This window comes from Erpetoichthys calabaricus, chromosome 7 (genome assembly GCF_900747795.2).
Source record: "Erpetoichthys calabaricus chromosome 7, fErpCal1.3, whole genome shotgun sequence".
Taxonomy (NCBI): Eukaryota; Metazoa; Chordata; class Cladistia; order Polypteriformes; family Polypteridae; genus Erpetoichthys; species Erpetoichthys calabaricus.
In genome coordinates, this window is record NC_041400.2 from 135,957,391 (window position 1) to 135,979,753 (window position 22,363).

Below are 22,363 nucleotides of genomic sequence, written 5' to 3' on the forward strand. Positions count from 1 at the left end.
TTCCCGGGTCATCTGCGTGGGTTCCCTCCGGGTACTCTGGCTTCCTCCCACAGTCCAAAGACATGCAAGTTAGGTGCATTGATGATTCTAAATTGTCCCTAGTGCATGCTGGGTGTGTGTGCACGCCCTGCGGTAGGCTGGCACCCTGCCCAGGGTTTTTTTCCTGCCTTGCGCCCTGTTTTGGCTGGAATTGGCTCCAGCAGACCCCCGTGACCCTGTAGTTAGGATATAGCGGGTTGGATAATGGATGGATGGTTCAGTTCTCAGCTTAGATACTATATGTGTGGAGTATGCGTGTTCTGCCTGTATGTTTCCTTCTACATCCCAAACGCATACACTTCCATTTAGTAGATTGCAATTAAGTGACTTGATCTGAATAAGGATAGGTATGTGTATGCATGTGTTCCATCATGAGTTCATTTCTTTCTTGGACAGAAGTGCTAGGTCTCACTAGTCCTGACATAGAGAAGGTAGGATTAAAACTTGTGCTACTTTAGCTACTGTATTTCAATTAAAGTAAATTTTCATCCATTGGAATGGACTGATACTGCTGTCTCACAGGTCCAAGGGACTAGATTTAAATTCTGCCTTGGTAACTATTGTAAGACTCTAGGGGTCGCTGTTGCCCCTTTAACCCCAACAGACAGACACTCAGGACACAAAGTAAAAGCACTAAAAATATATTTAACTATTTTCTTCTCAATAATAGGCACCTCAGGCCACAATAACACAGGCAAGTAATTCACTAGTCACAACAGTTCTCTCTTTTCTTTCTCCTCCACACCTCCCAAGCAAGCTTTGTCCACCTCCACCCAATTCTGGCTCGTCTGCTGGGTATGTCTGGGTCTTTAAATAGTCCTTGACCCGGAAGTGATTCTGCTCTTCCGTCCATGAGACCTGTCAGAACTTCCAGGTCAGATGGAGAGTTAAAGTTTTTAAACAGCCCGGGAGTACTTTGGGGCTTCCGTCCTCGTGATCCATTAGTACTTCTGGGCTAGGTGAGAATTTGTTCTCCCACTGTCTTCCCACAACGTCCCCTGGCGGCACCCACGTTACCCAGCAGGGCTGTGTTGCTGAACTCCATGTCCCATAGTGCCTTGCGGGAATCCAGGGCATTGCTGCAGTCCAGGGGAGCTGCCATCTAGTGCCTTGGGGGAGGCAGTGTCCTCGAAAAGCTGCCTTCTCCCATCCTTCCATCTCAGGTGCATCGCCACCGGGTTGAGCTGCCGGTCGTCCTTTACACTGACAATGTGGGTTTAGCAAATTCCCTGAATGGGTTTACCTCCAGGTACTGTAGTTTTCTCCCCAACAACTGCCCAAAAACATTCAGGTTCAATTAAATTGGTCCTGCAACAATGAACATGGAGGAGTGCTTAAGGAAGCCATATGAAAGACTGGCTTCCTGTCAATGGCTAGTTTTCATCTTGCATTCAATGCTATTGTGTATACTCTGGCCACCACATTTCTGAACTGAACTTCCAGATTAAAATATGAGTGGATGGGAGGATTACTTTAACTGGACTCAACTAATAAAATTCTCATTTTACAAAATTATGTACATTTTTAAAAACAATTAATTATTGCCTGACAAAGCATAATTTAATTCTGGAACGGGTTCTTTGTATATGAAGTTGGTCTTTGTGCTTTGAAAAACTTCCTAATATATTGAAGAAGAAAAAAGACATTTTTAGCGTATGGTAGACTAAATATCTGGACATCAACAGATTTAGAAATTCAGAACTTGAGTGTCCTGTTAAAATCATGACCCACTGATATATCACAAATCTGTTATCATCTATTTTTATGATCATTTACTGTATAGAGCCTGTTATGGATTTAAATAAATAAAGCTTCTTTCTGGAACCTTCATATGGATGGGACTTTTAGGAAACAAAAATGGTTCCCCTATGGTGCTGCTCTGAAGAACCACTCTGGCACCTACATTTTAAAGATCGTGGAGAATTCTACAATTTACAGTATTGATTTACTGTACTGTATACCTCCTGATTGACTACAGGACTCAGTGCAACTACCAATGAATCAATATTTTGTGTTGCCAGTTCTTAGTGTTTCATTCCACCTGTTTAAATTGTTTGTGAATGCTTAGGTATTCATAGATATACATAGTAAGATGATGTGAGAAAATTAAAAAACTGATGGGCTGGAGATCAACATCTGTTGTACTGATAAATTAACTCTGGATGGAGGTGCCAAAGTCAATTATTTAAATGTGTTTCATATACTGTAATTGGTGGGTGGGTAAAGACACATGTTGCTGGCAGAGGTGCTGCAGGGTCTTAATGGGCAAGGGCTTAACTGGCAACAAGATCACAGAGGAAGGTACGAGGATGAGAAAAATGACAGCCTGTTGTACAGTATTATTGCACTGTGAAAGTGGCTCAGCTACCCTCCTAAATATACAGCACAGCCACATAGTACATGAAGGCCCAGAAAGGCACCAGCATTTATTAGTTTCCTTGTGTATACCTTGTACATTTCAGTACTTAAACTGTGTGCTTTCTTTGTAATAAAGGACTCCTTTTTATAACTTCAGCCTCCTTGGTTTTCTTTCCAGGTTTGGAGACAGCTCAATGTTAGTCTCTATCATTTGCAATACATTTTTTACTTGTCAAAAATAGATCTATATTCTAACAGACAAATTTGAGGCTGCACATGCTTAGTAATTGAAGACGAGCATCTTTGATGACCTTTTTACAGTTTCAACCAATGTGCTGGGCTGTGGGTTATTTTTTAGCACTCACAATTTAAGGAGTATTTAAAGGGTATATTTTTATTTTTGGTATCACTTGAATTTTTTGTTTCAGAAAACCATTTTACTATGTCTGTCACTCAAAGAACATTGCTTGTCAGGCTATATCTTCTAAAACGGTGTCTACACAGGACTCCAGGAACTGTCAGAGGACAGGCAATGAAACTGAATATTTCACATGAAGCCTACGCATCTAACTGGACGTCACTTCCCAGCTAAGCCTGCTAAATTTAAAACTAAGTAACAAGATCTTGTGTTTCCTGTGAATGCCGATGTGGTCATTTAGTTGTTTAGCATTTTTTTAATTGACAAACCAGATAACAACCACAACCTTTCAGTGGTATGCTAAATGAGTGTCAGCTGAATATCCTCCACTCTTTGAGAATGTCATATGTAAAATATACAATGCTTGGTGCAGTCCTACTAAGAGGCTCTGTTGAAGAATGAATGGCTCTTTTCTCAGTAAATAATGGTACTTAAGTACATTTTAAGCCCACAGAATTGTATCTTTTTAAAGTAAGATGACTAATTTGTTATTAAATGCACTGAAGATTAAAATGAAATATTTTGTCATTGAGGAAACATTCTTCTGTGGTTATAAGAGAGATAAAATTATGTTATAAGTGTTTCACACATCAACTACACAAAAGATTTGCCCCAGGCACTTATGTTGTTTAGACCGCTTCTAACCTAGATCATTTACTGTGAGACAAAACAGAATCATATATAACAAGAGCAGAAGAGGTACTCATATATTACTTTAACACATGAGTTATAAGTGTAAATGACTAACTTTTAACCTGTCAGCCTAAAGAATATTGTTAGTGGACATTTGCTTATATTCCAATGACACAGAAGAATCTCTGATTTCATTTATGATTCACAGTAGACAGTAAATTTAAAAATTACCTTAAATTCTTTAAAAATGAAACATTAAAAAATAGCTGTCATTGAGAAAAAAAATTACTAAAGCAACATTTGCATTATAGGAAATGTATCACTGCATGATACATTTTTAAAAAAATGAGTGCTTTGCAGATAGTAGTTATAATGCTGCATCCACATTACTTTAAAATGAGCCTGAGCAGGGCAGATCAGAAAAAGAATGAGAAATGAAAAGAAAAGGAAAGGAAGTTAAAAATGAAAGGGCAGAAAAGACAGGATCATGACTGAGCTGGTGCTACTACTAGTTGGGAGTGTTGCCCTGAGCGGAGTAGTGGAGCTCCTGGGGATGGTCACTCAAGGAGCAACCAATCGCTCAGAGAGATTCCCACAGACACCAAGGGATGGTGGTGAGAGAAAGGAGCAGGGCTCACAGAGCACTCCACAGATACTGAGGGATGGCAGCAAGGACAGAAGCTGGATAAAAAGGTTCACTGAGCCTGGTGAAGAATGTCTCTTCTTAGCAAGGAGACTGGAAAGAGTAGGCCGAAGAGATGTTAATTTTAGAGGGCACAAAGCCTCATGATGGTGTCTGAAGAGAGCTATCCTGATTGTTTTAACTGTGCTTTTAACCTTTGTTTTGGGGGATTATTTGTTTTTTGAAACTTTTAACCTTCACCAACACACTAGATTTTATTTGTGATTATTCATTGAAGATTAAGTGATAATGAAAGACTTTACTGCAATTTACTTAGAATTGATTGGATTCTTCATAAAATCAGTGTGCACTTTGCACGATCACTCGTTATGTTTTTTGTCCTAATTACCCAGTCTGCCTCGCTACATGACTATTAATGTCCCAGATTCAAGGATGAGTATGGCAGCACACAACATCCTCTTTCGTTTTTGTGCTTCTACATATCAGGAGTCAAATTCAAATCAAGTTGTCCTCACCTTTGGCCTCATGTATAAACAATGCATACGCACTAAAATGTTTCATATGCACATTTCAATGCTCACATTGAGATGTATAAAAACTAAACTTGCCGTAAAGCGGTGCATCTTTTCACTGCAGCCTCAGACCATGTGTACGCACATTTCTACTCGATTTTGTAAACGGGTGGCACCTAATGTCAAAGCAGTGCTACTGTTTCTGTGCAGTTTCCCTTTCTTTTTTATATTCACATCCATGACATGGGCTTTATCACAAACACTGAAATTAAATGTATAACATTTATAAATTTAAGGCACTTGATTGTAATCAATCTGTAACAATATAATGGTGCAAGGAATGGTGAAACTATTCCAACTACCATGGCTGCTTTAGCGCTGTTGGAAAACATTGCAAATGGAAGAATTAGAAGACAGCGCATATTTAGAGATCATACTAACTTCCTGTCTTATGATGATGAGTGGTTTCTAAGTCGATTTAGATTTCCAAGAGCTATCCTCTTGGAGCTGTGTGCTGTTAGAATACTAGGATGTATACTTGATATCATTTTTATGATGAAACACATTAAAGTATGTATAATTACATTTTACAGATAAACTGTTAACTTCATTTAAATAATGTATACTGTTAATAATTAAACATGTGGGGGCATGGTGGTGCGGTGGAAGTGCTGCTGCCTCACAAAAAGGGGGCCACGTCCTGGGTGTCTCCTGCATGGAGTTTGTATGTTTTCTTGGTGGGATTCCTCTGCATGCTTCGGTTTATTTCCAAAGGCATGCAGGTTAGTGGATTTAGTGATGCTAAATTGACGCTACAAGTGTATGTGTGTGCTTGTATTTACCCTGCAATGAGCTGGCGCCCTGTCCTCGGATTGGCCCTAATACGCTTCCGTATGACACTCAGATGGTGGGCTGCAACATGATGTCATTTGATATCTGGACACTTCTTTTTTATTCAGGGTACTGTGTTACTTTTTGAACTTGAACTTTTGACTGCCTCCACCTGGCTGTGCCACTCCATCAATTTCTTTTTGCTGCTTATACTACTGCTTCAGTCACCAAATAATATGTTTTTCCTTGCCTCCGCTTCACTTACCAGGACTTCCATTTTGCATTCGCTGTGCTTTTGCCATTGTCTTTTACCAAAACACTGAACGGAAGGGGCTATTTATATTGATTTGCATATTCAAATAGGCAAAAGAGTGGGGTTGTAGGCACGTGCATATGTGTTAAACTTCACATTGATTACGATTTATAAAGGCAAAGTGCGTAGAACTTTGTTTACACATACTTTTATGCATCTGAATTTTTTTTGCATACACATACTAGCTTTCTCCAAATGCCATGTTTTAGTGTGAATTCTACACAAGGCGTTATAAATGAAACTCCAGGTCTTAAAACGTCTAACCTCAGGCAAAAAACATGGTCTACTACAACTTTGTTATTTTTATAAATAACATAACTATAATTTGATAAGCCCTAGTTCACAAAAAAAAATTAGGCTCTCGGGTAAAAATACCTGTCATCAATTAGATGCTGTACGTCAAGCTACGTAAAAGATCAATGGTCATAATTAACTTTATAGAATTAGGAGAATGATGACACCATTAACCTTTCCATTCTGATGTCAAATCAGCAAGCATGTCAATAATAAATAATGTCTTGTGAAACAACAACCATGTAGTCATCATGGGTCCTCCTGCGCTGTGTACATTTTCATTTGTAGGTGCATCTAGCTAATACCGAGCCTCAGTGTACTGTTACATGATCTGGTTTTAGATGACTTTAGCTGTCGTACAGATGGCCATACAATTTCCATTAGAATGTTCACTTGTTAAAAGGAGGACACTGTGGATTCATTGAAATGTCACCCCTCGTACACTATGATTGGTGGTTGCGGGAATGTTTTTTTTCTGGTGATGTGCAGTGTTTGATTTCTAACAAACACAGCATTGTGCATAATGTAGTAGTCCAGAAGTCTTGTGGTTTATTCAGCTGTAGCTTTATAAGTCATCCTGCCATATTTGGTCTTCAGAGGAGAGCTTTTCTCTTGTCTTCCCTTCCATGAAAGAACAATAGCACTTGATTAGTCGTTATCTGATGGCATAGAGTCATGTAACATTTACCACATGGAAACTGGTTTGTGGATCAGTGGATGTAGCTTTTGGGATCTCTGCCACTTCTAAAGCTTCACATTGTCCAGTCTTTGGGTGAAGTTTTTGAAACTCCCCTTCCTGGACATATTACCAACTGTCTTGAAAGTTCTCCATTTGTAAATTATCTTTTCACTGTACAATGTTGGCTTTTGTCCTCACAGGTGGCGCAATGGAAGTGCTCCTGCTTTGCAGTAAGGAGACTGTGGAAGATTGTGGGTTCGCTTCCCGGTTCCTCCCTGTGTGGATAGCGCTTTGAGTACTGAGAAAAGCGCTATATAAATGTAATGAATTATTTTGAATGCAAAATTAGTTGTATCTCCAGAATCAATGTAGATGATTTTTGTTTTTCACATTTTGACTGAATGTTTCAGTCTGAATAGACAGATACAGTTAGGTTCATAAATATTTGGACAGAGACAACTTTTTTTCTAATTTTGGTTCTGTACATTACCACAATGAATTTTAAATGAAACAACTCAGATGCAGTTGAAGTGCAGACTTTCAGCTTTAATTCAGTGGGGTGAACAAAAAACCATTGCATAAAATTGTGAGACAACTAAAGCATTTTTAACACAATCCCTTCATTTCAGGGGCTCAAAAGTAATTGGACAAATTAAATAACTAGAAATAAAATGTTCATTTCTAATACTTGGTTGAAAACCCTTTGCCGGCAATGACAGCCTGAAGTCTTGAACTCATGGACATCACCAGATGCTGGGTTTCCTCCTTTTTAATGCTCTGCCAGGCCTTTACTGCAGCGGCTTTCAGTTGCTGTTTGTTTGTGGGCCTTTCTGTCTGAAGTTTAGTCTTCAACAAGTGAAATGCATGCTCAATTGGGTTAAGATCAGGTGACTGACTTGGCCATTCAAGAATTTTCCACTTCTTTACTTTAATAAACTGGGTTTCTTTGGCTGTATGTTTTGGGTCATTGTCCATCTGTATCATGAAACGCCGCCCAATCAATTTGATTGCATTTAGCTGGATTTGAGCAGACAGTATGTCTCTGAACACCTCAGAATTAATTCGGCTGCTTCTGTCCTGTGTCACATCATCAATAAACACTAGTGTCCCAGTGCCACTGGCAGCCATGCACGCCCAAGCCATCACACTGCTTCCACTGTGTTTTACAGATGATGTGGTATGCTTTGGATAAAGAGCTGTTCCACGCCTTCTCCATACTTTTTTTTGCCATCATTCTGGTAGAGGTTGATCTTGGTTTCATCTGTTCAAAGAATGTTTTTCCAGAACTGTGCTGGCTTTTTTAGATGTTCTTTAGCAAAGTCCAATCTAGCCTTTCTATTCTTGAGGCTTATGAGTGGCTTGCACCTTGCAGTGCACCCTCTGTATTTACTTTCATGCAGTCTTCTCTTTATGGTAGAGTTGGATATCGATACGCCTACCCCCTGGAGAGTGTTGTTCACTTGGTTGGCTGTTGTGAAGGGGTATCTCTTCATCCTGGAAATGATTCTGCGATCATCCACCACTGTTGTCTTCCGTGGACGTCCAGGTCTTTTTGCATTGCTGAGTTCACCAGTGCTTGCTTTCTTTCTCAGGATGTACCAAACTGTAGATTTTGCCACTTGTAATATTGTAGCAATTTCTCGGATGGGTTTTTTCTGTTTTCGCAGCTTAAGGATGGCTTCTTTCACCTGCATGGAGAGCTACTTTGACTGCATGTTGTCTGTTCACAGCAAAATCTTCCACATGCAAGCACCACACCTCAAATCAACTCCAGGCTTTTTATCTGCTTAATTGATAATGACATAACAACGGACTTGCCCACACCTGCCCATGAAATAGCCTTTCAGTCAATTGTCCAATTACTTTTGAGCCCCTGAAATGAAGGGATTCTGTTAAAAAAATGCTTTAGTTGCCTCACATTTTTATGCAATCATTTTGTTCATCCCACTGAATTAAAGCTGAAAGTCTGCACTTCAACTGCATCTGAGTTGTTTCATTTAAAATTCATTTTGGTAATGTACAGAACCAAAATTAGAAAAAACTTGTCTCTGTCCTAATATTTATGGACCTAACTGTAGATAGATAGATAGATAGATAGATAGATAGATAGATAGATAGATAGATAGATAGATAGATAGATAGATAGATAGATAGATAGATAGAAAGGAAAGGTAGTATATGATAGACAGACAGACAGACAGACAGACAGACAGACAGACAGACAGACAGACAGACAGACAGACAGACAGACAGACAGACAGATAGATAGATAGATAGATAGATAGATAGATAGATAGATAGATAGATAGATAGATAGATAGATAGATAGATAGATAGATAGATAGATAGATGGCTTTTTGGAGAAGCTCTTTAAATAAATGGAAAGAGAGAAAGATATACACACACTATATTCTGAGCACACACCTGAATGATTAAAAAGGAACCACATGACGGAGGCATTACGAGGCATGCTATTGGTATAAAGGAGCTCCATTAGCGTTTCCTGACACCCTTCTACTGAATAATTTGTTGGCTGAAAGTACTCAGTGTTAGTGTGTCAGTGAGAGGATGTGCAGCATAGTTCATAATGGCACTTGGGTTTGTTTTCATTCTCTCTTTTGCTACTACAGTAATCCCTCCTCCATCGCGGGAGTTGCGTTCCAGAGCCACCCGCGAAATAAGAAAATCCGCGAAGTAGAAACCATATGTTTATATGGTTATTTTTATATTGTCATGCTTGGGTCACAGATTTGCGCAGAAACACAGGAGGTTGTAGAGAGACAGGAACGTTATTCAAACACTGCAAACAAACATTTGTCTCTTTTTCAAAAGTTTAAACTGTGCTCCATGACAAGACAGAGATGACAGTTCAGTCTCACAATTAAAAGAATGCAAACATATCTTCCTCTTCAAAGGAGCAAACAATTCAATAGGGCTGTTTGGCTTGTAAGTATGCGAAGCACCGCCGGCACAAAGCTGTTGAAGGCGGCAGCTCACACCCCCTCCGTCAGGAGCAGAGAGAGAGAGAGTTAGAGAGAGATAGAGAGAGACAGATAAAAAAATCAATACGTGCCCTTTGAGCTTTTAAGTATGCGAAGCACCGTGCAGCATACTTAAAAGCTGCACACAGAAGGTAGCAACGTGAAGATAATCTTTCAGCATTTTTAGACGAGTGTCCGTATCGTCTAGGTGTGCGAACAGCCCCCCTGCTCACACCCCCTACGTCAGGATCACAGATAGTCAGCGCAAGAGAGAGAGAAAGAAAAGTAAGTTGGGTAGCTTCTCAGCCATCTGCCAATAGTGTCCCTTGTATGAAATCAACTGGGCAAACCAACTGAGGAAGCATGTACCAGAAATTAAAAGACCCATTGTCCGCAGAAACCCACGAAGCAGCGAAAAATCCGCGATATATATTTAAATATGCTTACATATAAAATCCGCGATGGAGTGAAGCCGCGAAAGGCGAAGCGCGATATAGCGAGGGATTACTGTACATCCAAGGAGTCTAAACTGTGCCCCATAACTTAGCCTGCCCGTTAATTTAGCTTGTTGATTCGTTGGGCCTCTCTTGAAGTGATGTTACCAGCACATCATAGCGTAGAAAATCATACTGGCCTTCACAAAGTTGTAAAGGATTTGAAGAATGATTAGCCCACATAGATTATGGGTATTTCTGTTCATTCAACTCAATAAATACACAGGATTAGCCTCACCTGGCTCTAATTATCTTCTGAACTGGAAACATTAGGCATGTCCATTGTTTCATTTGTAGCTTCTGCATGTTGACATGTTGTTTATTGAAAAAACAATGTCAAATTTAAATCTGTTATGTGTTTTAGTTACTTGATGCTAGATTTACCTAAGTTTAGGAACAGGTGATTGCAACACATGTCTCAATATGTTGGACTAGGTGTGTATATAAAAGTATTGGTATCTAATAATCCTCAGCATAACATAACATCCTCATACCTGCTTAATCTTATTCATGACCATGGGAGGCTGGAACGTATTTAGTTCATGAAGAACTAAATTGGAATTTCCAGTTAACCTATTATGTCTTTGAGAATATGGAAGGAAAATGGGAGTCACTAGGGAAAAACCCACTAAAACATATGAAATGGTGTACACTTCCCACAGACAATGACCTGACACCAAATCTGAGCCCAAGATGCTGGATCCATTAGGCGTCAATACTAACCACCATGCTGCCATGTTACCTATCACATATGTTATGAAAATCTACAAATGGGTTATTTGTAAATTAATGCAATTTTCCTAACAATGCCTTTTTTGCTTAAAGTCAGAGGCAAGTGGATAGGAAATATTAATATTACAAAGGTACATTTAATAGAGGTCACTTAAAACATTCAGCCTAAATTTAAACTGGCTGTATATCAGTAACAAATAATCAAAACACTGCAACAGACATGACAAAACCCATCCATCCAAAAAATGTTAATCCAACATAACCCAGTTTCCTGGAGCACAGTCTATACAGTACACTTATGAGACACAGATAGTGAGACAAAGCTACAGCATACACCTTAATGTGTGTTATTTATTTGATCATTGATTTATTATTATGATAATTATGAAGGTCAGATCAAGTTTTAGGAACCTTTCGTGCACCAGTGTAGAAAATTACAAAGGTTTCACAGGACTGTATGTTAGATTAAAAACATCAGGCCCCAAATTCAAATTTTCACACTTGTAACCAAGGCATTTGCAGTTAAAGAGAATTGTTCATTATTTCTCAGTGTGTTAATTCTCTTTATGAATTTAATTCCAAAAAATATATTCTGCTTTTTTAAAGTGTCTTTGATGAAAAGATTGAAAAGACAGGAAAGAAACATTTGGGATAATTTAAAAATGTCTCCTCCGACGTAAGTTAAATTAATAACAGCAGTATTTACATTTATTAAATAATTTAGCCTGTTTTGTTTCCTTCTTTTCAATATGAATTAAACAATGATAAGATAATTACATTTCCAGGCACCATACTCCAACAAAATGAAGGTAAATATAAAAAAAAACAAAACAGAATGCACTGTTGCACTTAACACAAGCGAAAATGTGTTACTTGTAATATATATGATGTGATGCGGTTTTCCTCACTATATCAAAGTTAGCTATCATTTTTGTGACACTATCTTTTGCATCAGTGTCAGCATCAGATATTAATGATGTTTGAGGAGATAAAGAAATACAAATTTCAGGATTATGAAGAAGGAACTGAACTTTTTTTAACACTCCATTTACTGTATGTACAGTTTGAGAACTGGAAAAGTGGAAATACGAAGACAACAGTGTGAGATCCAAGCTAGCCTTGTAAAAACAAAACAAAAAAAGCCCTTGAATTGATAAATTTGGCATGAATAACTGCCTGCTGTTGGAAAGTAAATCACATTGGAATGTCTGCTTTCTTTTTATGTGTCTCCTAATTTACAGTATATACAGTTATTAAGCCAGTCCTACATCATCTGTATTCTGTCAGCATACAACCTATTAGAGCCACTTTACTGAAATGGAGACTTTGTAAATGCAACATCTATATTATTAAAATAAAAACCATAGTTGCTTCTGAATATTTTATAACAAATTACCGTAGGTACATTTTCTGTCATTTTATACACCTTTTTGGACTGTATCTTAGTATGAACCTATATTAAGCATTTTTCTTTGTCCTATCATAGCTATGTTCAGATTTTTTTAAGTTAGATTTAGATTTTGTCTACATTTTTAATTTTCCAATATATTCATGTATACTTTGGCCATCTAAAGTACATGCCTATGTTTATGTTTGTGAAATGTGTCTCTATATGTATATATATATGTGTGTGTGTGAGTGTGTGTGTGTTTGTGCTGTCTTTAAAGATGTATCAAACAGCTCGGCCCTCTGAATCAAGTCCCTGACAGTTACGGACTTTCCATGGCATTGAACAACCATCTAGTGGTAATAAGTTATTGTGCTTATTGCTAGATCCTGTAATTTTGTAGATCCTTCACGCATCTAATGTATGATGGTTGATCTAAGAATTTTGCAACAACTTAGATCAAAGCAAAATTAATAGGAAATGTTTCTAACTTATTCTGTGGTTAACTTTAAATGCCTTGCTTGCTATTGCAGGCCTATTGAAAAATCTGATTTCTAGTAAATGCATAATAAGCATTGGTGTTGTGTGGTGATATGTGTTTTAAACAAATTGATACTTTTGAATTCCTTGAGGTGGAGTAAGAATGAGTAATGAACATTCACAGGCAGTTAAAAATGTAAACAAAGACAATGCTGATGATATAAACACTAACTGTTTTTGGGCTCCGTAAAAGACAAAGTGAGCTTATTAACATGCTTGACTAAGTCTGAGCAACAACAGCAGTGACTTCAGCATTGATTCAGTGTGCTGACAAATTTGAGTCAAGTGGACTAATGGCTTACAACCAGAAGGTCTGCACTTAACCTCTAAATATTCAAGGGAAATGTGAATTATATTACTGATGTCTTAAAATACTCAATAGCGTGTGCATGTTGTGCTCCAAAAAGTTCAACCACTGATCTCAAAACTGTTAGGCAAGAGGTGTATTTAGATCCTCTCTCCATTTATGGGGCTGTAGGGTGAAAAGCATTTTATCAAGGATCATCACTATGGATGAAACATGAATGCGTCACTTTGACCTGGAGACCAAAAGAATGTCAATGCAACTGTACCATTTCACTTCTCCTTGTTATGGATATTATGAAAATTATGTATGGTTTGAGGAAGAAGTTTGGGTTATGGACCAGAAGATGAAGGATTAACAAATGGATCAAGACAAATCTTGGTCGTGAAAATGGCAGAAGTCAAAAAAATACAGAAAGAATGTTCAGAAAAATCAATCACAAGAACCAGAAATGATAAATAAAGCCTTAGTGTCAAAAATCCAGATCAAATCATTCCTTAGATTAACTCAAATCCTTAGCATTCCCTGTTCTAATTAGTAATGATATTTGTTTAGTTGAAATCACAAATTTGGACACAGAAGAATGAGTACTGACATCTTTTAAGGCATCAGTGTCATGTTGTCAAGCATTACAATGTCAGGAGCATGTGGCTAGCAATGGGAAGCCACCTCTACAAACAACACCCATGAAAAATATTCCCAGAAAATGGTTGCAAAATGACTTCATATCATTTTCATAATGCTAAAAATGAATCATTAATGGAAATATGCAATAATTTAAAAATGATAAATAATTGCACTCAAGTTATGACACTTTTTTGTGGGAAGTTTAAAGTTACCCATAAGAGTTGAGAAGATCACAGCTACTATTTCTGGGATACAGAAAGGGCCATTTTTGTAGACATTATTTCACACAATAATATCTTTAACTCAGATTTATACATTCAAATTTTTAAAAAGATGCAGTAGATGATCAAACAATATTTTAGCTTGAACTTGAAGGGGGTGTTCTGTGGTGCTGATTCAGTAAATGGCCAATTTCTAGTGTCTGTAATTTATAATGTATGTTTCTAGGTTTATAACCAAGTCAATATGGACACTGAAAACTGCAAAGGCAAGTATTGTGCTATCAATTAATTTGTAATGCTTTGAAGATTCATTTTTGTCAGGTCAATGTGTACAAGGACAGTTCAGATGCCACAGACAAGAGCTGGGCTGCACAAGTTTGCTGTGGTAGGACATTACTTTAAGATGACCGAAAGTATAGCTGACCTTCAACATTGACAAGTGAAGAAAATATTCCCACCGTGGAGAGCAGAATGATGGAGAATCAAACTGTAATATTTTGAAATAGCAGACATTATGGGGATTAGTTGAAGCCATCCTTAATGAACAATTAAATGTAAGCAAGCTCTGTGCACGCTGAGTGCCGGAATGTTGACTCCAGAAGAGAAGCACCTTTGCAATGTTTCTGGAAGAACCTTGGAGTAGGAGAAAATTAGCAGGCATTAAGTTAATACAGGTAAAATTTCGATAGATCACTGAGACATTGAGTCAGAGAAAAGTGGCAAAGAAAGCTGTGGACAGCCTCCCATCTGCTTCATGAAATTGCCTCTGCTGACAATGCAGAAATTACAATGGCAGTACTATGAAACTCTGAAGTCAACGAGATGCCACACTCACCTTACTCTACAAAGCTGGCCATGTGAGACTACAACTACTATATAAATCTATAGGCCTACCTCTATGGTATGTGCTATACCAAGGTAGAAGACTGGCAGCACAAGCAAGGCAAAATGTTCTATTTGAGAGATACAGAAAAGCTTTATGAACGCTATAACAAGTCTGGATTATGTTCAAAAGCAAAACCTGTTTGGTTTTAGTGGTCTTTCTCTTATAAGGACCTCAAATTGTATTACTTTCATGGTTACATTCAACATGTCATCACAACATTTTCTAAAATTGGAAAATACTGTAAATAGGTTGATCCATCTGTTTTGCAAGTGGAAGGAAACTACATAAGCACCACATAAACAGTGAACATGCTAGGAATTAAACGCACATGCTTGGAGGTGGCCGAACTGAAAAATATAGCCATTAAGACACAGTTGCCATTTTACATGGCTTTAAGATTATCGAAAAAGATGATCATGTACTTGAAATCGTTTTGCATTTAGCATACAGGCACATACAGCAAATTAAAGCAGTTCAAGTCTGCAACTCATCAAGTTAAGCTTAAAATTGGCTTTAATTAAGCAAAGCACCAGAAGCTGGCATACAACAGGCAGAAAATATAAAATATTTTATTTTAAACCGTGCTTTACAGTACTAGAGGCCATTGACAGCCACTTGTACTGTCACTTACTTTCCATTAAGAACTGGCTCTGATCTCCGAGAAACCAAACTTGGCCTCTGATGACAGTTATTCCTATTAATAGGGATACAGTTACCAAAAACATATTAGACAAAGCTAAAGTGCCAAGTGCATAGGAAACAGAAAGCATGCAACAGCCAAAAAAAAAAAAAAACCTCTTCAACTTCCAACATTAAATATTTATATACTGTAGATAATGACATGCAAGGTGATAGGATGGTTAAGAATTATGATTTAATAATTCACACAGGTCACAGGTCCAACAATAAAAAAAATGGTCATATACATTAATAATAAGGTTAAATAAAGTTTTAGAAATTACTTTATAGACAATATTACTCTTTTATAAATAAAATAGTCTATAGCCACAACATATTTTTTTACCAGTTTCTGTTTCTGAATTCATACATATACACGTATATGCTGTTAGGGTACGAATTATACTGTGGCTTTGGGGGAGCTCACTCCTGACTTTTTTCTTTTAAGGTGAGTTGGCTATGTATCTCTTATAAACTAAAAACAACACATAGGGTAAGTTATCAAGGACTACAGACTTTCTTGTTAAGTTGTGTGCTTTTCGTGAGTAAATTACAGAAAAAGTGCCAAAAAGAACATAAAACATTCCACACTGTCGCTGTATCTGCCTAAGATGACAAACAAATTACAGAAACCTAGGGCAGAGAAATGAAAAAATAACCTTCTGTAAATACATTCATTAGTATAGAGACTCATACATTTTTAAGCACTGCCTCATAGTCAACATATTTATCTTTTACTCTGTTAAGTGTTTACTGCATGGTTTTAAAACTTTTTTCTGCTCCAAGTGCAGCTGGAAGTACAGACCTGGATGAACACGAGTCATGGCAAACACATAAAACCGATGCGTCCCATGAAACCATCTATCCATCAATCATTGTGGCATCCATCAATTACTGTTTTGACCCACAGAGAAGAAACTGAAGCTAAGAAGGGAGGACCACTTACAGAAGAACAATGTGATAATAAAAACATTTTTAACTATACATACAAAAAGGAATTTTGGTAGCAGCTGCACAGGCAACTGAGTACATACGCTACAGTTCAAAAGTTTGAAGTCACCTAGCAATTAATAGAAATTGATACCTTTTATTATCAAGTTACCATTAAATTAATTTAGGCAATACTATTGTATTATAATGCCTAGTACTGCTTGAAATTAATGATTTTTTTTATTTATCATTCACATATGGCTGCAAAGCCCCATTTTCAGCAGTAGTTCCTTCAGTGTCCTTATGGTAAACTCTCTTCGCTTATCTTTAATTAGTCCTGGGCATTCCTACACTTTAGTTCTGGTTTAAAACAAAAGAAACATGTCAGTTTTTTTTTTTTTGCAGAATGATGGCTATTTCATGTGATACACTGCCATGCAAAGATGTCTTTTACTTGATAAAATTGATAAAATAGAGTGAACTATATCTAACCAGCATAAAAAAAAGAGAAGGTCAAGTTGAACAACTATATAAGAGGATAAGGACATCAGAGTCTGTAGTTTGAGAAACAAATGCCTTAAGGGTGCACAGTTGGCTTCTCTCTTAAATACACAGCAAATACCAGAGAAAACAGAGAAAAGACAACTCCAGGATGCTGAACATAATACACTTTTCCCATCATCTTCTGTCCAATGTCTCTGTTCTTTTGCCCATTTTAACCTTTTCTATTTTATTGCCAGTTTTACATATGGCTTTTTCTTTGAAACTCTGCCTCTAAGGCCAGCATCCGGGAAACCTCTTTCTCTTTTGGAGATGACATTTGTCGTTTGTGTATATTTAGTGAAGAAGACAAATAAGGACCTGTAAGGCTTTGTTTCTCAAACTACATATTCTGATGACCTCTCCTCTTATGCAGTTGTGGCTTTACTGGTTGCTCCACATTCCTACCATCACCTGTGGTCATGACCTTTGGACAGTGACTGAAAGAGCAATATTGCAGATACAAATGGCAGAAATGAGTTTAATTCACAGGGTTTCTGGGCTCAGCCTTAGAGAGAGGTGAGAAGTGCAGACAAAGTAGAGCTGTTACTCCTCCACATCAAAATGGGGCAGCTGATGCAGTCTGGGGATCTGATTAGGATGCCTCCTGCCCTGGAAGCCACCCTGGGACGTGTTTCAGGCATATCCAACTAGGCAGAGACCTCAGGGCAGACTCAGGACATGCTGGAGAGATTGTATGTCTTGGCTGGACTAGGAATACCTTGGAATCATCTCAGAGGAGTTGCAGGAAGTGATGAGTGGTGAGTAAAAGAGACATCTGGGACTGCTGTCTCTTCAATCTGGACCCAGGTAAGCAGAAGAAGATGGATAGATAGGCCCTTTCTGTTTTCTTCAGCTGGCCAGAATAAAAAATAAATACATTCCATTGTCTGCATTTAATGTTGAAAGTATAAATATATATAAAATTTTTAGGAAACATTTCATTTAGAATATTTCATTTGTATATTTTACAACTTTAGGCAGGCAAAGTGGTGTAGTGGTTAAGGCTTTGGCCTTTAACCCTGAGGTTGGGGTTCAAATTCTGCTACTGACAACATGTGATCATGAGCAAGTCACTTGATCTGCTTGTGCTCCAAATGGAAAACCAAAAGAAATGTAACCAATTGTATCATAAATGTTGTAAGTTGCCTTGGATAAAGGTGTCAGCCAAATAAGTAAATGCCTGTACTTCAGTTTTGGGATACTAATCCAATACTTACAATTACTTGCAATGTTGGGATACATACTTGACTTAATAATAATAATTCTTTACATTTATATAGCACTTTTCTCACTACTCAAAGCGCTCTCTACACAGGGAGGACCCGGGAAGCAAACCCACAATCTCCTTACTGCAAAGCAGCAGCACTACCACTGCGTCACCTGTGAGGATAGTACTGTATATGTTAGGAAAACGTTGTTCCAATGAAATTCTGGATTTTATTTAAAAACATAGTGAAGTCATTTATAATAAAGCATTTAGACACTGTCCTAGTGGTGACTCTTACACATTACTACGAAACTAAATAAGGATGACACTATATATTTTTGATAGACAAAAGCATTCTTGGTTGCATTAAATATGTATTATCATCTGAAGTAGGAATGTCCCCTGTTATTTAGCAAGCATAATAACTGCGTCACTAAATGATCAGTTTTTGCTTCCAGTACTTTACTTAGCTGCCACATAGATAAAAGCCTTCACTGCAACACTGGTACCTTCAGGTATTTTCTGTACCTGTGTATTTTAATCATATCTACACTATTAAAACAATTTCTAATCTATTAACAGATCATTCAATGCTATTTTATTTGGCTTATGTATACAATGAATTAACTCAGCAGCAGTGCTGGATTAACCAATAGGCACATGTAGCATATGCTACGGGCCCCGCAATTTCGGGGGCCCCCAAATGGTGGACCCAATATTTAATGAAAAAGTGTAGCATTGAAAAATTGGTCTTTAAAAATATTATCTTTACGTTTTTAAACTGTAAATTTCTTACACAACAAAACTTTAGGGGCCCAACACATAAAATTCACATAAATATTATAAGATTCTTATTATAATCGAGAGTAAAATAATTATTTAGTCCGGTTTGAACTGTTCAAAATCTAAACTTCAGATGATGCAGACCAAAAGGGCCCCCAAATTTGAAATGTGCTACGGGCCCCCAAAGCTCTTAATCCGGCCCTGCTCAGCAGGCATCAATTTAATTAATGTGATGTTTTGTTAAGCACTTATTGGTTTATGGAAAACACTTAATAATGGGTGTTTTGATTATTTTAACAAGACTGCCTCATATGTATATTTATTTGGCCCATCAATTAAAGAGAAATTACAAGAAGGAAGACACTACTAGTGCAAAGAAATCCAATTAACTATATATAACAGCACATCAGAATAAACCCTAAACTAATCAGCATAGTAACAAGTAATCTAAAAACTACAGAGCCCCAAATAAACAATTGTCAGCAGACTGATACAGTACTACAGTATGAATAATCAGATAAACATGAATGTAGACCAATACACAGCATTCACAGGAAATCAACGGAGCATTGATTAAAACAATGCATATATCATACAATCAACAGTTATATGTCACTTTGGTAGAAGTGCATCACCTTCAGACTAATTTTTCAGAATAATCATTACTCAAAATGCTTTTTCTTTTTATAATTATTTCTGTCAGATGCACATAAACCTGAGGTGCCTACAGCTAAAGCATTGTGTGAGAAAGAGCCTAAATTCTGCTTTGTTGATGGAAAGGTTAAGCTGCTGAACTGCACAAACCAATGCTGGTTTACTGATCTGGATGAATGGGCAGAACAGAAATCAAGGTAAACTGGTAATAATGACTTTAAAGAAATCTGCAAATCCATAAACTATAATCAAAAAGCCAAGCTGGAGGTCAGAACATAGGAAGAAGGTAAAAGATTTAGAAAAGCTACTAAAATTATAATGGAAATCTGAGGCTAAAAACAAGTAAACAGTAATAACCAGCTAAAACATTTATATAAATAAAAAAAATAGTGAGTTTAAAAACACAAGGGGCTTTCACAAGAACAAGAGCGGAGTGCTGCAGAAAAGACATCTACTTAGGCTCCCTGTCTTATTTTCAGTGCCCCTCTCATCACATGACTGAAGCATGATCAGTGTTGCATAGCAACTGACATTGACAGGAAGCACCATGGAATAAAGGAAAAGAAGTGGCTAAGGGCTGAACGTCAACTTAGTCTTGGCACTTTTCTAATTAGTAACAGCAATAGTAGCAGTGATAACATATGTATGGAGAGCAGGTCTGACTAAAATGCATTATGTTACCACTCTCCAGCATCAAGATAAACTATAGTTTCTTTAAAAAAAAAAACTTCATGTTATCTAACATAAAGCACTAATTAGTTTACCTCATGTACTCCTCACTCCCATTATCTGAAACTTTATAGAAAACTGGGATTTACAAAGAAATGAAAAATGACAGTTGTTGTCTCATCTAGTTCTGCACCAGGCATGATTTAAAGATCCTAATACATTAGAACCACTGTGAGTGCCAAACAGAAAATAGCCAGCAAGTAATGATTTACCAGAAACAAGATATCTAATGACGGCAGTAACAAACCAACTGATTTAATGTTATATGTAATGACAGCAACAACTGGGCTCCACTTAAGTAAGCAGCTGGAACAAAAATCTCTAAGCACTCTCTTGAAATTTAGTTAAGACATCTTTTTACTATAAAAGGAGGAGAGTCCACCAAACTCTTTGGATACAAAGTGGCATATTTCACTTCTCTTGATATTAACCATGCTTTTCTTTCTGCTTGCTTTCTAACACAAGAATTCAGTCACTAATCCACAAAAGAAAAGGATAATTCTTAAGCTTGATTCTCCTGTTCCACACAGAAAAACTAATGTTTTAGCCCAATCCAATATTTTTTTAGAGAGGAGAGTTACTCGCTCACTCTAGACCTGGACACTTTTCATGTTTCTTTACAACTTCTTTTCTACATTACTCCAGCATAAACCTCATTAAGACTCAATAACAAATATGTGTTATTTTTAACTTTGTGTTAATTTGTTGTGTGTATTTTCCTTTCAATAATGTATTTCAGTGAATCTTTTCTTCACCAACAGATACCGCACAGTGCATGCGCCCCAACCTAACTTGACCTCAATTCTCTAATGTTTACTGTATAGTCAGTCTGCTTTGCAGAAACCGTGATATGAGAAGGTCACAGCAGGAGACAACTAATTATATAACGTTGTCAAACTAAGTTAGATGGCAGGGGTCTCATAATATAGTATGTTGCCAAAATTATGTTCTTCTGCTACATTTGTGTAGTGTGCATATGTTGTCATTAACCTCCAGAAAATTTTAAAACTCCAAAGATGTAGTTTTGCAGGATGTTTTGTAATGGCATATTAAACTGTTTGCCTCTGCTCATTCTGTTTGCATCTTGCTGGGACATCTTAGCTTTACTTAGCTTTCTCCAGTGTTCCCATTGTAAATGACTGAATGTCAATAACAGAGTTGATCACTCTTACCTTCTAGGAAACACTACAAAACCATTCACACGTGCAACAGTAGATTCAAAGATAGTTTCTATGCACAGGTGGTAAGGAAACCTAACTTATTGTATGCTCTTTCTTTCTTTCTTTCTTTCTTTCTTTCTTTCTTTCTTTCTTTCTTTCTTTCTTTCTTTCTTTCTTTCTTTCTTTCTTTCGCTTGTTTTTTGTTGGCACTATTATTATTGTCACTATTCTGAACAGACAAGTAAGAATTTAATTATAGCATGTACACATGACAATAAACTTGAACATGAAAATAACTTGCATCACTTCAGTTAAACTGAGGAGAAAGATAGTTGTGCCTGAGAATGATTTCTTCCATCCAGGCTGAAACAAAGCTATATAGAGTTACAAACCAGGCATGTAATACAACTCTGGGACACAAGGGGGTGCTGCCATTAACTGTCTAATATGACATGCCCAGAGAAGGCCCCACCCCTTCCATTCTGGAAGAAGTTGTCATTCTGGACCCAAGCCCATGCCAGGACAGAGCACCCAATCTGACCCGCTCTAAATCTAAGTCATTATGCCAACAACCTAATGAGCCATATGTAGGAGGCCGTTGAAAGGCAAGTCTTTTTTTTTGTGCCATTAAGCACTAGTTTATTTGAATTATGAGATTAAACAGGGTGGCCTGGTTGGCTCCTCATCTATTCCCTAGGACCTTTCTTATTTACTCAGGGGATTACAACACATACAAAGAAATAGATGATGTTCTTGTGATATCTCTGACCACGCAGAATAATGCACA

The 22,363-nt window shown here is 37.3% G+C and overlaps 1 protein-coding gene across 7 annotated transcripts in view; it reads right to left on the bottom strand.

The window, feature by feature from the left end:
• The window catches only part of pde4d (phosphodiesterase 4D, cAMP-specific), a 974,428-nt gene that overhangs the window by 185,845 nt on the left and 766,220 nt on the right, over positions 1 to 22,363 (bottom strand). For 5 of the 7 annotated variants that reach the window (XM_051930172.1, XM_051930174.1, XM_051930176.1 and 2 more), the window contains exon 3: positions 15,524 to 15,586. The exons of the other annotated variants lie outside the window; for them this stretch is intronic. In XM_051930172.1, the coding sequence (XP_051786132.1) occupies positions 15,524 to 15,586 (63 nt within the window). The remainder of the gene's footprint in view (positions 1 to 15,523; positions 15,587 to 22,363) is intronic. 7 annotated transcript variants of the gene reach the window in all.